Source organism: Stigmatopora argus, chromosome 4 (genome assembly GCF_051989625.1).
Source record: "Stigmatopora argus isolate UIUO_Sarg chromosome 4, RoL_Sarg_1.0, whole genome shotgun sequence".
NCBI classification, from domain to species: Eukaryota; Metazoa; Chordata; class Actinopteri; order Syngnathiformes; family Syngnathidae; genus Stigmatopora; species Stigmatopora argus.
The window spans coordinates 7,729,484-7,747,168 of record NC_135390.1 but is presented as its reverse complement, the minus strand read 5'-3'; the positions used below and the strand labels follow the sequence as shown (position 1 = coordinate 7,747,168).

Sequence of the window (17,685 nt, the reverse complement as noted above, 5' to 3'; positions counted from 1 at the left end):
GCGCTAACTATTCATCCGCTGGGCCGCCCTAACATGAGCCCGTTTGACTAATTGAATATGCATCTGTTTGCTTTTTGTTGGGTTATCCAAATGTAAACCACATTTTACTGTTGCACGTGGAGTACATTCTGGATTTGGTCTTTGTTGCTTTTCTTCTACTTTTACAGTCTCACTATAATGACGTAGTGAAAACATTTCCATCTGCCTGGAGGTTGTTGTTTGTGTGCTTTTAATGGCTACATGAGAATCAGATGAGCCCTATTGTCAGATTTGCTTTTTACAGCAGAGGGAGGGAGAAAGAGGGAGGGAGAGGGGAAGAGAGAGGGGAAGAGAGAGGGGAAGAGAGAGAGGAAGAGAGAGAGAGGAAGAGAGAGAGGAAGAGAGAGAGAGAGAGAGGGAGACAGGGGGAGAGAGAGTGGGAGAGAGAGAGTGGGAGAGAGAGCGAGTGGGAGAGAGAGCGAGTGGGAGAGAGAGTGGGAGAGAGAGAGTGGGACAGAGAGAGTGAGTGGGAGAGAGAGAGAGAGTGGGAGAGAGAGAGAGAGTGGGAGAGAGAGAGAGTGGGAGAGAGAGAGTGGGAGAGAGAGAGAGTGGGAGAGAGAGAGAGTGGGAGAGAGAGAGAGTGGGAGAGAGAGAGAGTGGGAGAGAGAGAGTGGGGGAGAGGGAGGGATAGAGGGAGTCCGGGAGGGAGGGAGAGAGGAGAGTTGGTTGGGTAAAGGGACAGGACAATTAAAAAGATTGACAGGTAGCCTCCTCTGTCAGGGGTGACGCTTGTGGAGAATGGGAGGAGTAAAAATGTAGCAGGAAAAGCCACTCGATGCGTCTGTCTATCAGTTGAGACGGTCTGAAATCGCTTCTCGGTCCGCCGTGTTTCAAATTTTACTTTTTAGGAGGGGAAAAGAGCTCGCATCTGTCGCCGGAGTTGCCCCCCCTTCCCTCGCTTGTCCCCCTCCTCGTTTTTTTAAGAGACAAACGTGTTAGTAGTCCATGTCGATCAGATGTGTTGTTGGCGAAAGCTTTGGATGCGTCTTGTTCAAGTGATTCCTTCCTTCTCGCCGCATCAAAAGAGCCTCCTCTAAAATGCGACTATGTCCTCGAGATGCAATGAGATGATCGTTTGCACCACTCCGCGAGGCTAGGTAAGAAAGCAGGCGATCGTTGTGTTTGTTTCTTGGTTTGTTTGTTTGTTTTTTGTTCACGACGAAAGAAAGTGGGTTGAACGGGAGGGAGGGAAAGTCTTCGCCGGACGAGTGAGGCTGGATCCCGGCTGAGGTGGCGTAATGGTGACGGGACGGACATTATCGCATCTAATGCCTCTGTCTTTTTTCTCCTTTCTTTTAGGGTTCTGCTTTAAAAGGAAACTGAGAGGACTCGTTTCTTATCAACAGTGTTCACGCCGGACTTATTTGTTTTGTTTATTTATTCTTTTTACTTTTACCGTGTGTGTGTGTGTGTAAAAAAAAGTACAGTAAAACTACCGCTCCGTACAAAGAGCGTTGAAGATTTGGATTTTTTCACCCCCCAAATCACAAACTTTGGGTCCCGAGATTTCCGCTCTTAATTCCGACATGGCCACGAGGGAGATGAAAGAAGATGATCTTTGATGGACATGAAGGTCTCCCGAGCTGCGTCAATCCGTTCGTAATTTTTCAGCTCCACGTCGCTGGAGCCGATCCAGCTATTACGTCTAAAAATATCTGCCAGTGTGAAAGAGAAGACTGACATTTTCAGCTCCGAGATCAAAAGGCTCTCCCACCAAAAAGGGATGATTCTTCACCACTGACAGTCTTGAGTTCTTTGTAATTCCTGCATGAGAGACACTGTGGAGGCTGACGGTCACTATGCCGAGGAGAAAGCAGCAAGAACCGCGTCGATCAGCAGGTATCACCCGCCGCAACATAACTCACATATCAAACAAAAAAAACATACCTCTATGCAGTTTATCCATTTCCCATTACATTCCTATAGTCGTGTTGCATGCTAAAAATAATGAAGTAGCTCTTGAATTGCATTTTTTTTAAATAGTTGCACTACTAATTGCGTGTGTTATTCATGCATAATTGCAGAAATGGCATCCATTTCTGTGCATTGATTCTCTTCAATTATTGATTGACAGGGTTGTTTTAGGGATGGTAATTTAAACTGATTGTTGCCGTTTTGGGGATGATAAAAGGAAGCTTTTGAGGCCTAAATGTGACTCATGATGAGTGGAGAAACTGTCGACAGGCGTTTCTTTTTTGCGTGTGTTATTTTATTAGAGGATTGCCATCCTTGATTTGACTGGTGATTGATCGCCTGTCACCTGGGACTCTCTGATCTATCAATTCCTGATAAACTTCAATAACTTCTTTTAGAAAGGCAGCCGTGCTCTGTCAGGTTTAGTACTCAACTCCTGTTGTCACAGCATGGATCATAAAAAAGTTTTGAATCAGGTTAGGAAAATGGATTTTGAGGTTGGGAAGTAAAATTTAAAACAAAAGATTGTGTGCATGCTTAGCGCTTAATTGTAAAATTTCACCTGTACAAACAAATCTGTCATTTTTTTCAACTCAAATAAATACTGAGGTTTTAGATTTTGTATTCCCAGCCAAATTCACCCTTCATCCTCTCCAAGAATCAGTGCAGTATCGTAATCGATATCCAGTGCTGGAGGGGAGTCTAATATTTACTGTGTGGCCAGCTGATAAACCCGGGTGTTGGCAGAGGGCTGACACCATTGACTTCTAGTGGTTTGGATCTGGACTCCCCCTGTTTTTCCTCTCGTCTCCCTGCAGCCTTTAAACAAATGTAAATGAGTGACAGGGGTTTCTACCTCTGTGCTAATGAGGCCAACTCTTTGAAGTTAGGCATTAACAACTGGAGTGAACAAAAGACAGTTACAGAATTTTAAAGAGATTTTGAAATATGAGGTGCAAAGCGGGTCGAAGAGGAGGGCCAGCCGCCGAAGACTTTGAACTCGGCAGGTTTTATCTCTTAAAATGTAGAGCTGCTGCTGTTGATGTACAGAAGGATGATGATGATGATGATGAAGATGATGTGAAGGAGTAATGAACATGCAACCGGTGCTCACAATCGACTTATTGCTGTCTGTCTTTCTAGCAAAGCCGTGAATTCTGGCCCAGAGTCTGAGAGAAAGGCAAATGCAGGCAGACTTTTCTTCTCTTGAGTGTATGTGTGCTTGTCGGGGTTTTGGTTATTTCAATAAAATACCCCCTCTGGAAAAGGTCACCCTCGTTGGAATCAGAGTTACTCTCATTAGCCCGCCGCATGAAAACATGACATCTCTTTGACCCCTTAACTCCCCCTTCGTATCACACACCCCATTGATCCCTCACATTGTCCACTGAGTGCCATCATCTATTGTAATGGTCTATTACAATATGACATCCTGGATTTTCTATTTTACCATCAACAAAACAGTCAAACTGTAATACCACCCGCTCAGTCTCCCTTGATTCTAAACGCACTAAGTAACATTTACACACCCACACACACAACAGACTAACACAAAACCCCAAAGGGAGCTGATACTGTGGATACCTCCATAGTATAGTTAGGCGACTGCTTAAGTTTTAGATTCTTTTAAAATCAAACCTAAAAAGTGTATTATGAAGTGATAATTATTTATTATGATTTTTTGAAGTAATTACTGTGTACATTGCACTATTTATATTTTTTTAATATTCTGACCAGTAATTAAGTTTGAACCGTTATGCATATCATGCACATTGAGTAAAACATTTTGTACTACTCGCGCTCCCAATTTTCTCATGCATGCCTGATAATAAATATCACATTCCTGTTTTCAACAAAATATATTTGAAACCTTGTTGTTAAAATCTAAAATTACAATATTTTTATTTCAAACATAGGACATTTTTCTGAATCCCCTAATATGATTACGGATAGTTTTTTGTAGTTGATATTGAGCTCTTAATTCAATTTTCTTTCAAAGTAACTCAAAAATACAAAAGTGATTTTTTTGTTTGTTTTTTCCTTCTTTTTAAAGTGCGTCAAAAAGTCTCACGACACATTTTGTTAAAACAAATCTATTCATATTCTTACTGCCATGGGTGCTGATTATGTCATTTATGGACTCAGTGTATTATTGAATGACTTAATTGAACAGAGAGATTTAAAAAAAACTTGACTAGTGTTTATTCTTTTACCAAGAGTATGATTTTAAATAGGAAGATGAGGCGGGACACATTTTATTCTTTTTTTTTTTTTTGCAGCACATGATGGTAATTATGAAAAGAGTACGTTTGCGTGTGCGCGAGTGTACACATTCAGAGGAGGAAGTGATGGGGCTAAGGTTGCTATACCCGTCGGCTTCATTAGAGAGAGTCCTAATTATCTGTGCAGCTGATGGATTTGTGACAGGCCCTAACGATTAATGCTGACAAATTCAGTAAGGTGTCAAGTCCGCAGCTGCCTTGATGTAATCAAGCTGATATTATACAGTCCCCATAGCCCCTAGTGCAGCACCAACTCAATTTGCCTGTGCAGGTGACAAATGGACTTTGCTACCTGACTAATCACGTCAGGAGACAATGCCAGTTAATGACCTTTAGAAAGGCCTCGCCAAACCTTCCGCCACCTCTCTTATAACCTGGTAATCAGCAAGCCGAAACATGTAGAGCAGATCACATTGTGTTTTATTGTTATCTTTATTTAATATTTTTTTAAGTAAAGGTTGAATGACATGCTTTCCTTCAAAATGTAAAAACATTCCTTTCCATTCCATTTTTTGGTATTAGTGACTACTTTTATCATCTGGATTGATAACCCTCCCGTGAATCCTTTCTCGAACCAGGCATTTTGTGTTTACACTTTAGTGTACTCCACACTCTAAGGGTTAAATCATTACCGGGTCATAAATGGTCAGCATGTATTATGTTGTGAAAGCTTAAAAAAAACATCCCGACTTTGTTCTGTCACTACCTCGCTGAAGGCCTCCAGTTTATTCCCAGCTGGAGGCTCACTGTGCTCAGGGATGAATGATTTTGCATGCACGGAGTAGCTAAGATTACACAGCGACCTTTGTGCTCTTACTTGATGGTACTGTTATACGATATTCTTTCCCTGAAATCAACAGTATGTTTAGATTTATGTGGCGCCCCGCCTTTCTGCATATCCCACTGTCTTGAAGAGTGTGTCATCTATAGGTGTGCGTGTAGTCTTCATTAACAGCGCTTCCCTTGGAGTTATTTAAAAAAAAACATTTTAGTAAAGTGACTTGTTTCCCACCTTAATATTTTTAAGTGGCGGAACTGTTCTAATGGAAAGTGTCCAAATCAAAGGAAAAAAAATCTTGTATAGGAAATGGAGAGTGTAAACCAATCCATTTAAAGAGTGTAACAGTGTTACACAGAGTGTCGTTTAGGCCGGGCTGGTGTTAGTTTTCCTGGAATGAATAACTTGAACGGGTGTAATGGTAACCGCACCATGTTAGTCATCCTCTGCAGGAGGACCTGTTTTCAGAGAGCTCACACGACCCTTTTTTCGTCCAACAAAAAATTAAAAAAAGAAGAAAACCACAACCAAGAAGAGCAGCTCCACATATTTATTACCTTCGACTGTCAAATCCGTTCACTCCTCACAAACAAAATTGATCCACAACAAGCCATTTTATATGCCTAATTTAGTTGTACTGTCTGCATTTTAGGCATTTCCCCGTAGCATCTGTAAGTTTATGTGCGTGTGTGTACGTGCTATTCACACTCGGCTCCAGCTGACTATTACTGGAGGAAGCGGCGCTGTTTCCACGTGGCATTGATCGGCCTCATCGATAGCCACTTTTCCTCCGGGGTTAACAAGCAAACAAATTGTTGCATTTAAATGGGGAATTCAGATCATTCAAAGATTAAACAATGCATTAATTTTACATTACCAATATAAGCGGCCGTTGGTTTCCGTCTCGTAGTATGTTCTCAAATGTGCGCGCTGTCAGAAATGAATGTATTCAGATACTGTTGCAACAGAGTTATTGATTTCTCATGACTAATGACTGCAATTTGTGAGATTTAAATATTGTATATATTTATAGAAAGGGATATAGAAAGCACAAAATACAGAAAAGGCCCTCCTTTTTTCAGGGCATCCTTAACCAGACATGCCCCCAGGGCACTCTGCCACCAGCACGGGGGTTGTGTTGTCCTCGCTGTACTTAACACACACTTGTAAGGACTCACATGCACACACACCTCTAGCTAATGGTTAAAGTGGAGCCGGCATGTCTCCATGGGAGGCCATAATGGAGGTGGCTTAGTGTGATGGGAAGTCATATCATTAAAGTAGCCAGATGTGCTTTGTTGTCTGCCTCGCAGTGCATAAAAACAGCAACAGGTCATGGAATCAAAAAAAAAGTACAAAAAAAGGCAGAGAGAATTAAGTTTGAAACGGCTAGAAAGCAACCCTCGGGGATTGTGCTGACAAGTTGACGAACAGTCTTTTTAGGTACTATTAAATTCCGTGGAAAACATTTTCTTCGAGGTTTTTGTGAGGTTAATTTTCCCCTGTTGTCAAAAGAAAACTGATTATATTGTCACTTCAGTCAAATGTATATTTTACTTAAACCCTTATAAGTGTTTTGTTAATAGGTACTTTTTTTTACAATTTGTTGTAATGGAGGAAATGTGAGATTTAGGGGCAAATTTATCAAAACATTTGCCTTCAGGCAAAGACATGAGGAAGATAAGAGGGGAAGCGTTTGCAAGAAGTAGTCATGCAAGATTTAAGAAGCAAAAATCGACATCTAAAATTTTCTTAACTAAAGTATTGCATTTTTGTAGCTGGGGTACATTTGCTCTCTTGATCAGCGCCTTGGCCCCTCATGAGTCTACCAGCAAGACTGCTAGAGTCAAATTTAACATGTTGCTTCTATCAATAAAAGATGAGCAATTACAGAATATTTTGTCTAATAAGTATTTGAATTCCTCAGTGCAAGCAAAAAACAACAACATGTAGCTTACCCACTCATTACATCAGTAAGCAGGGGGAGTGAGAGGCAGTGCTTTGATGCCAACAAACAAACAAGACAAACAAGATGGGCCTACTACAGAAGAGTCCTATCCAGGGACACCCGAATCTTGCATGCTCCTCCGCCTCTGCATCATTTAATGCTGCTCTGCCCCCTCCCTTCTCTCTCTCCCTCTATCTCACATTTTCTCTCTTTCCACTGCATTCAGACACCTTTCATCTCTCCTTTTACCCCTGCACATCACACCACCTTTTAATTCCTCGCACCACTATCCTGCCTGTTTTCCCTCTCACATTCCTCAGCATTCTAAATAAACAAATATATTCTGACACTCAAAAGCATCAAGAAAATATCTGGTGTTGTTTGTGTTAGTGAAAAATGCTATTTTCTTTCCCAGATACCTTATTATTGAGCCTTCCTTTGTATGTCACAAAACAACGCATATTATCAACATATGCGTTGATGGTTAAATTATCGTTTTTTTTTCTAAGGTCTTTACAATTTTTGCAACTTTAGATGGGGAACAGAAGCACGGAAACTGACTTTCTAGTTTTGGCTGGCTGTGAAAAAGGTAGAGCGGCACCTTTTAGGATGGGTATTAGAGTTGACGGATGAATGAGTCGATGGACAGATTCTCCGCCAACAGCTGTGACTGCCGCCATTATCCTGACAGGTGTCAATTAAGAATTATTGCAAGCCAAATGCCCCACCATTTTCTTCCCCACAACATATACACATTTACTTCATCACGGCAGACACATGCTCATAGGCTCCCCACACACATACAGACAATGCCAATCTGTAAACTTAGGTGAGAGAAATGTAGCATTTTACCCTTGTCAGTCTTGTCCTTACTCGACTTCCTCTGAAGCAGCAACCAGGAGCAGACTCTTGCTGATCAATAACTCGGTGTGCTTTTGATCATGAGGATGGTTGTCTGTCTCTGGAGGTGTGAGAGTGACACATCTTTTTGACTCTGTGCCCGCTATTGCTTAATTGACCTAACCAATCTAAAAGTACAGGCTTTACACTGACATCACATTACGAGCATCTCCACCATCTAATGAGATTAAATACAAAAACAATGTCGTTACAAACAAGAAGAGATAAAATAAAAAATAATGTAACTATTAAACTGTTTTGTGTTTGCTGTGAGTAAAGAATTGCGCTTCATCATACTGGGAGCTGCTGTATTTCAAATGGTTTGAAGCTCTAATGTAAATCAATGAAATTACTTCATCAATACCACAGAGTATCAGCTATCTTTGTATCAATATTTACATTTTCAGTTATCTCTCATCACTTCCATTGCCGGTGTTACCTAATGTTTTGCGTATTAAATAGTTCCGGATTGCAGCTTTTAAGTCACTGAGATTCTGCTATCCATTGTTGGTTTAGCACATGTTTGTTGTTATTCTACATTCTCCATATGCCATTGGACGTTTTTGAAGTTCATTTCTGCTCTGGCACAGCGTTTTATGATGTTATGTTTCAGTAAAGTGCAGTGAGTAAAAGACCAGCAGACGTTTGGCTGTAGTGGTGTGTGTGTGTGTGTGTGTGTGTGTGTGTGTGTGTGTGTGTGTGTGTGTGTGTCTGTGTGTCTGTGTGTATGTGTAAAAGATACAAATTAGTTTATTTAAGTAACCCTTTCTGTCAACTTCCACATGTCTAATTATATAGAACATCAAATGTGTTTGGTTTATTTTATAATGTTATTGACCTTTTGGCCCACTGCTCACAATTTTGGGTTCTGTAATTAATGCATTTTCCAGTTTGATCAGAGAATGATCTTGACGCTTCTTTGTAAAAGCTGGCGGCAAAACCCGCAGTGCAAAAACACGGCACCACTACAGAAGAATACCCAGAAAGGCAGTAATTTACATGCTCATCTTTTAAATTTTAAATTTATTTTTCCACACAGAAGACAATATTTCAGTTACCTTACTATTCCAGTTTTATGGCAAAACATGTTTTATTATAAGAGAAACCCTACAAAGGGAATTCAGGCCGTTTTTAGAGTTCCATTATTCGTCACTTATTTCCCTCTACACAACCTAAGCTCAGTTTTTCTTCTTATCTTCCGGCATATATCTTCTCTTTTGTCTGAAACTGGAAATGGCCTGCTCCGAGTGATTATCAGACCTGAAAATATTCCCATCCCCATGCAAATCACTTAGCATGTGTGCTCTCTTATCATTCTTGCTTTGCCCCCGCTCGCCCTAAACGCCTGTGTGTAATCAAAGTAAACGGCAGCTAAAGCTAAAAGGGAAATGCTCTTTGTGGAGATGGATGGAGGGATTAAATATTAACCGGATACGGCTGACTTAAGGCAAGTGTTTTACATAGCTGCTCTTGCCGCAGATGCCGCGCATTGATTCCATCTCGCTGGCGCCTTTGCCCATTTGGCTGCCTGCTGTTAATTTTTCACTATCACAGTACTGGTGAGGCCTTTAGAAAACAGAAAGGGAGACCAATGAGAGGCTCACTCACCCACCTCAAGCCCCCCTCCTTACCCTGTTGGGGCAGGTGAGATGGATGATAGCAATTTGAAATTTTGTTTGTGCCTGTGATCATCAGGATTGTTTTTGGTATTACCATGGTGTAACAATTGCAGTGATTAATTGTGGAGGGTGTGCGCAAATGTATGGGAGAATGGTGCATGCAGCAAGTTCTCCGCCTTTGCCGCGCTTTACTTGTGAATGCGTTGTTTATCAGCTGACCTTGAGGTCCAACACAGCTGCTTTACAAAAAAAAGCACACAAGACCCTATTGTCAACCTACTTTCCCATTTCATTTACTAATTGTTTCTGCCTTTAAGTTGCTGTGACCATAACATTAAAATCACCAATTGATGACAAGAAAATAGACACAGTGGTTTGATTATGTACAGTATGTACTGTAGATGGGATAAATTGGATATTAATGCAGAAATACTTTACCATTGTCAACAAACAAGTTGCAATGGTTGTTGTCCACATATGCATGGCACTATCCTGTGGATCACAGAGGCAGCTTGCTAACAGGGGCTGCATACCAGTTGTGGTGAAACCCCTTCTATACTAAGCACACGCACACATACACACTGCTGTCGGCAGCATTGTGTGGGCCTTCTGGCATATATAAATACAGTGTTGGTACTGGTCTACTCTGCAGTCGTCTGACATCGGCACTACTCATCACTCAGTCTTAACGATGCCTTGTTTTCCCACCCCCACATACCCCTCTCAAACATACAACCCTACCACGGCCAGAGAAGACATTTGATGGGGTCGTGAGCAGGTCATGACCTCCAGGTGGCCGCAGTCTGGACAATCTGGGAATTCCTTGTAGTGTTATTTGCTCTCTCTTTCTCCTCTTAGCTTCCTCCGTTGTTGACTTTAAATGTATGTTTAAATACTGCACGAACACGTATTTTTTTCAATAGACCTTCATGAATATTGGATATCCCACCCATAATTCTAGGTAGCCTAGTAAACCAGAAACAGTCCATTCATCCTATTGCACATTGATTCACATGTTCATGTACACAGAGAGAGTGATTGTAGTGTATAACAGATAGACTTCGGAATATACAGGTTTTTGACATTTTAAAAAAAAAGTTGTGGATTTAACATAGCATTTATTAGTGTACACACTGGAGTGAATCACAGTCATCAAATTTGGACACAGATGCCTAACTCCAAATAGTTGTTTGTATGTCGTACTTAAATTGTACCTCTTTCATGGCTGAGTCATGCATATTTTCTTTCTTTCCTTTTTTGGCTGTTAAATCTCTAGAGCGCCAATAACAGGTCAGCCGTTGAGAGAAATTGTGTGTGCGTGCATGCGTGCATATCTATGTGTGTCAAATGGGGAGGAAGGGGGCTGATCAGAGTATGAATAAGATCGTACAGTATATACAAGAAGAGGAAAGACAGATTGCTCTTACTATTCACAAGCCCACCCATTGTGGGGGTGGTGCATGCAAAGGAAGTCTTAGCTGGATTCTCTGATAGGTTGTCCGTAAGGAAGGCAGATGAAGGTTGGCCAGAGAAACAGTTCATTGGCTGGATCATTTTGCATTACAAAATAACATCTCTACCTCGTAGGTAGTTTCACTGTTTGAAGATTGATAATGCAGGCTTCTGACTTGACATCTGACAGCTTTTTAACTTTTTGTATTCATAATGCAGGCGTGCGTGTGTGTGTGTTACTTTACAAAGTTCATTCTCAGGTCCTGTGAGTGTATGTCTACGAGTGTTTGTGTGTGTGTGTGTGTGTGTGTGTGTGTACAGTTAGGCAGCATGTGCTCGTCCTCCAGTCAAACACATGGATGACAGATGACCCAGTGGGAGACACCAGTCATCCAGCTTTACAGGAATTTCTCCCTCCTTCTTCTTCTTCCCTATTTACCTCTTGGCTGAAAAAAATAAAAACGGTTTACTTTGTTTATTTCCTCGCTTTTAACCATAAATCCAGGAATCAATACAAATGCAATGTTGATTCCTTCCTCAAAGGCTCTGCTTTTATCGGATGATAATAGCATTGTGTCTGTAAGACTGAACTTGCCTCAACCTGGCTTCACCACGTCTCTCTTGCTTTAGGAAGAGAGAGAAGGTGGGAGCTCACTTGACCAGGGAAACCTAAATCCTCATATAAAAAGGCCATGCACTCAGCCTGAGCCGAAGAAAGGCGGGAGAGTGCAGAGGAAGGAGAGACGAGAGGGGCAGACAGACATTGGGAGCAGGAGAGAGAGGCAGGAAAAAAGTTGATTTCCTTTTTCAGCAGAGCAATACATCACAGGGCCTCCCAGCTGCAGTGTCACAAGCTGACAGAATGACATGTGTCATTTATCAAAGAGGCCAGGCGGGGGCCTTGGGAAACGCACACCACAAAGCCTGAGAGAGTTCATTCCAACACTCAACCCTCCCTCTCTCCCTTGTTCCCTTCCTCCCTCATCTCTACACCCTCGGCCCGCCCCCGCCGTTCACTCTCCTCATTTTCTATCGCTACATCCCCCTTCCCACCCACTACCTCGACCCTCCCTGTTCACTTCGCGTGGTGCCAAAAAATGGCTCTGTTATGTTTTCGGTCTTCTCTGTATTCACTAAAGCCGTGTGCACGTTTCTGTACATAGAGAGTAACTGCAATGTAAGCCCACCATTAATACAATGCTAAACCACAAAATATCATGAACAATTGCAAAATCTACTCATGATAGCACATTATTTTATTATTGAAGTTAAATAAACCATTCTGCTCGAAGACATTTTTATTGGATGCCTTCTGGTTAGACTCTCCGCATAACATTCTCAGCTTACGTTGACATTCTACATACCTGCCACAAACGTGTCATTTGACGAGGAGATTACTGTGTTCAAAGATTGTCGGGCCTCCTCTGGAGGTTTGAAAGGAGATGAAACTGAGCACTTGAGGCCCTGTTAAAGAAAACATTAGATGGGAAAGCATATTGTATACATGGGTCATGTCTATTGTGACCAACAGTTAACATTGGAAGCTATTTCAGTCTAGTCACGTCATGCCTATCTACAATTTTTTTTTGAATTAATGTCCTAGCACCGTGCATTTGCACCTCTTCCAGCTTCCTCTCATCCATCACCAGCTCAACCTTTCATCGGTACCCTTCATCTATCCCCATTGTTAGTTCTCGCTGGGTTAACTCCATCCGAGCCAGTTCCAGGATCATTACATTAACTCACCTGGATGCCCTTCCCTTTTTTCAAATGAATGAATGACTGAATGAATGAATTAATTCATTCATTTTCCGAACTGTTTCTCCTCAGAAGGGTCGCGGGGGCTGCTGGAGCCCATCCCAGGTAACTACGGGCACCAGGTGGTGTCACCCTGAATCGGTGGCCAGCCAATTGCAGGGCACAGGGAGATGGACAACCATTCACGCGTACACTCATACCTAGAGGCGATTTAGAATGTTCAACAAGCCTACCACACATGTTTTAGGGATGTGGGATGAAACCGGACTACCCGGAGAAAACCCACGCAAGGCCACGGTGAACATGCAAACTCCACAAAGTGAGGACCGACCTGGAATCAAAGCATTAACTCCAAAACTGTGAAGCCGACATACTACCACTCTGTCACCAGGCCATCCATTTTTAAAAAAATATATTATTAATTCAAGAGAACTTCACATTGTGTCCAAACAAATGAACACATTTTTTTTGTGTGCTGGGGTTGCCGGTGTTCTGATGCTTTGCTTGTCGGACGTTGAGTGGAAGGCAGGATACACCCTGAACATGTTGATAGCCAATTACAGTGCACACATGGACAAACAAACTCATACTTCACATCTGTGGACAAATTAGGATAATCAATTAACCTACCATCAGTGTCCCCAAATTATGCTTTTTTGAGCCAAGTTGTGGGGGCCTGTCAGAACCAGTATGGCCTCATATATAAATGATATAATGTGTTTTTTTTTTCATATTCATTGTCTTTATACTGCATTTTCAAGCCTTGGAGAGGCAGAAATCCTTTTTATTGCCACAGACTATTTTTCATAAAAAATATTTTGGCATATAAATGACTAGAAACAGCTAGAAACTAATCATTATGACTGCACTCACAATTAGCAATGCTGCAATGCTTTATTGGACATAATGATCTGGTGAGACAATGGCACTTTGAAAAGCTGCTTTTGTTTCTCACTGCCATAAGTTGTGGATTTTCTTTGTCCTTATCTCATTCTGTTTAGATAAGTCTTTTAATCCAATACCAATAATGTATATCTGGAACAGGTTGAGGTAATGACTATCTCAAACAGGTGTATTTTCATTTTTTTAAAAGTTGATCTATATGCAACTTTTGTCTGGTAGTGTGTTCCTCTTTCATCTTACATCCTCTTTTCATCTCCAAGTAGCAGTACAATTATGGGTTCATTTTGTTTTTTAAATCAATGATTTGTGTTCTAAGTTTCCATGTAGATTTTGGGACTTTTAGGAACAGCTGGCCAAATGAAGCACTAGAACAGGGGGCGAGAGATGAAGCAGTTGACTTAAATAAGACAAGATGAAACCATTTCGAGCTTTGAAGACAAAAGGTTGAATCTTAAAATGAACTCCATAGTTTACTGGGGGTTATAAGGAGGGAGGTCAGAACAAGTGTTATGCGTTCCATCTAATGTTATGACCCTGTTGGTATTGGTTGTTTTGGATCTCATTAGCTTCTGCAGGTATAGAATCGATATAAAATATAGAAACATCTGAAATTGTTTGTGCTAAAAATAATTAGACTAGAACAAATAATTTCCATGTGTTTAAAATTGTGACCGATAAACTACACAACTCTATTGACAAAAAGAAATGAAATCTTTGGAGAGGGGGAGTAAAAATCAACCGGCAATGTGGTAGCTTACTTTTGGATCTCAGAATGTGGCTGGTACACAATTTAACAATCACATTGAAACCCATCATGGATTTGTGCAACACAACACGCCACCATGTGAAGTGTTTCTTATTGAAATAAAATACAGGCCAAATGTTCTTTAGACTTTTTTGTAAGTTTTTCTAGTCAAATCAAAATCCCCTTTTCTTAATGTGTAGGGATAGATGGCAAGATGCAAGTATATCTACCGTGTATATAAAAAAATGCTTTCTACTTTTCCAAATTCACCTGGCAAAAGGTGTTATGATCAATTGAAAAACGTTGGTCAAATGATTTAACTTCCCAAAAGTATATTTGACTTAAACTGTACTAATCGCCAAAGAACACAACAATGTAGCAAAGTGCCATAGTCGCAGCATCATGTTTTAGATTATGTCTTTCTTTAACTGAAACCAGAGTGGAGAAAAATATTAACAGTTCCAGATACCACTAATTGTTAGCACAAAGCCATCAGGCATCTTCTAGAAAGAAAAGGAAAAAAAGTCTACTACAAGCAAGTCGTCATCCCTTCACTAAAATGATCTTTTTCAATGGATTCGGAATGATCATAGGTCACATAATAAACATAAAAAAAGCTTTAAATCATTCTCCTTGGTTTCATTTATATGGACATTGGACATTTTATATCTCTTGTTCCTGTTGAAGTCAATGTATGTATACAAAAATCCTAACGGAAACCACACTGCATACACATAATAGCAGAATGCAACAATAACTTTTCTAATAATAGATACTTGGTGTAGACAGGTCAGACAGCCTGAGGATCCTTGAAATAAAATCAGTTTGAGAGTCTTTGTTTAATAATTAAAAATACAACTTTGGGCAGCACGGGGTGGTGAACAGACAAAAGGAGCTAGTAAGGGGAAGTGAAAACCAAAAAGAACAAAACACGAGGGAGCTTTCCTGACAGTCAAAATATTTCCTTCTTTGTCTCTGGGGGTTAAAAGATGTTATATGTCACTGAAACGAATATTCAGCAGCGGTATCACAGAGTGATGACCCATCCTAAAGGTCATCGGTAGTTCATTCCTTTAAACTCCCCAGTCTCAGTCTACTAAATCCTTCCCACCCCCTCCTTTGTACACACAGCTCAAGGTTGTGTATTGTATTGGGGGAGTTCCAATGCTGAATGTTTCACTCGTACAATAGCCAACATAAGCTTTTGGTCCCGAGCAAAGTGTTGTGTTCAATTATGAAACTACAGACTTACAATGTTCATATGCAACACTATTTTCATGAGCCTTATTTATATTTGAAGCAAGTTATGAACTGGCAGGGAGCACAAAGAGGATCCGACATCACCTGTAAGAACTGCGCAGACCAATTAAATGCCATCCTTCCGCAATGAGGTCAGACCAGCAACCAGTTCCTCCTGCTTCTCTTTCTTCCAACTCCCCACCATCAACATTTCATACATGGATCTGTATTTAAAGCAGAGATTGATTGGGGCTATCAGATTTATGGCATCTTTCATCACCAGCGAATTTATTGCACGTGCTGGATTGAACAAAAAAGGTGCTACTCTTGCACCTTTAGGTAAGTTCTAGTGCAGGGGTGGGCAAACTATTCCACAAAAGGCTGCGGTGGGTGCAGGCTTTCGTTCCAACCTCTAAAGAGGAAACAATTCCACAAATCTGGTATCTTAAAAGTGCAATCAGTGGATATCAGTCTGGTTCTTCTTGTTTCAGCACAAACACCATTGGTTAAACTGTCTGTGCTGGATCGGTTGGAACAAAAACCTACACCCACAGCGGTTCGGTTTGCCCACCCCTGCTCTAGTGGGACAGCATGGACACAGTTTATTAGCTCGGAGATGACAGTGCACGATTTAGGCTGAGTGTGTTTATGTGCATATACTTGTTCGTACGTCCATAAGTCGGCTTCGCTTGGGAATTCTGGCATGTGTTTGTGTCTAGCTGTTTCTCATCTTCATTCTGTTGTGTGTGCCTGTCTGGATTGATCTCTAGTGATGTGATCTCCCTTCAGAGATTGTTCTCATCGGGCGCTGATTTACAGCTTCATTAGGATCCTTGCACTACTGCCCCTACTTTTTGTCTCCCTTCTTTTCGCAGAATAATACACACAGACCGACACATGCATACACCCACTTGCAGTTGTAGGAAAAAATGCAACTAAAAGGCATTTGTGTAGTTTGTTTCTGTTCTGTTTGTCATCTTTATGAGTAATCTCTTATTATTCAGGAACGCTTAGCACCTCATTGTGCCGCAAGTTAAAGAACAGTGGCAGTTTTGGAGGTGCTTCCCTACCCCCAGGCAGGCCCACTCGACTGAAAAGAGCTCTCATTGTGTGTCTTCCTTTATGGTGCTGTCTCTGAAAGAGAGGGATGCACTCCAGTCCGCATTCAAATGCACGTGGTAAAGCAGCCAGCAGAGCAGGACAAATGCCACAGGTTGTAAATGCTCTGAAAAGATGCATATGCGATTGTATGAATTGGCGGTCACATGCTTAAATGTTTTTTTTTAATTACTATTTAAATGTGCATGATTTTGCGTAAGATTGATTCCTACTTGGTGGCGGTATGTTTGTGAGTGCGAATGTTTGTCTGTGTGCCCGGCGACTGACTGCCGACCAGTCTAGGTTGTAGTCCGCCTCTCACTCGAAGTCATTCTAGATAGGCTCTAGCACCCCTTGACCGTGTCAAGGATAAGCAATGTTGAATATGAACAAATGAATCATTGTGCGTGCAGTTTTTCATTTTTACGACATAGTTTGCTACTTTATCCCTTTTCCTTCAAAATACCTGACTTCTCGCTACCTGGAATGGCTTTCTTTCCACCTCCACTAAGCGATGAAGTTTTGCTTATGTATTTCTTTCAAACCGCTATTATCAGAAGTCAAGTCAGGCAGAAATGTAAAAGAAGAAGGTAATCACACTGTGTGCTGGTGCTTTTGTCGTCAGTCCGTGATGGAAACGGGTCTAAATATGAGATTAGAACCTGGCGGTGACTGATGCTATTAGGCAGATATGCCATAGACTTTACTATCTTCCATGAAGGATTAGTGAAAATTATACCGAGCGACAGGCCTGAATTTTCCTCTGCCTTTCTCAATGTGGGCATTTGAGGCACTCTAAGTTGACAGCGTCTGTCTCTGCTTAGTTTTTCGAGACAGGTTGCGTGACAGCTGATGCCAAGCGAGGGCTTAAAAAGTGTGTATATGTGGGTGTCTGTTTGCATGTTTTCAATGTGTGTGTGGGTGTGTGTCCGCCTGTAAGTTTGTGCGTGTGGGGCTCTAAGAGTTATTAAATGATGGCAAAGTGTGTTTGAATGTGATTGTGCATCAGT

General features: G+C 41.3%; 1 protein-coding gene across 2 annotated transcripts in view; it reads left to right on the top strand.

Annotated features, from left to right (window-relative positions):
* The window catches only part of LOC144072730 (teashirt homolog 1-like), a 38,865-nt gene that overhangs the window by 2,874 nt on the left and 18,306 nt on the right, over nucleotides 1-17,685 (top strand). Inside the window, exons 1-2 of one of the 2 annotated variants that reach the window (XM_077597987.1) lie at nucleotides 715-1,136; nucleotides 1,339-1,878. In XM_077597987.1, coding sequence (XP_077454113.1) covers nucleotides 1,839-1,878 — 40 coding nt within the window. In that variant the 5' untranslated portion in view covers nucleotides 715-1,136; nucleotides 1,339-1,838. Of the gene's footprint in view, nucleotides 1-714; nucleotides 1,137-1,338; nucleotides 1,879-17,685 lie in introns of those variants that run through there. The other variant, XM_077597988.1, reaches the window with a different exon arrangement.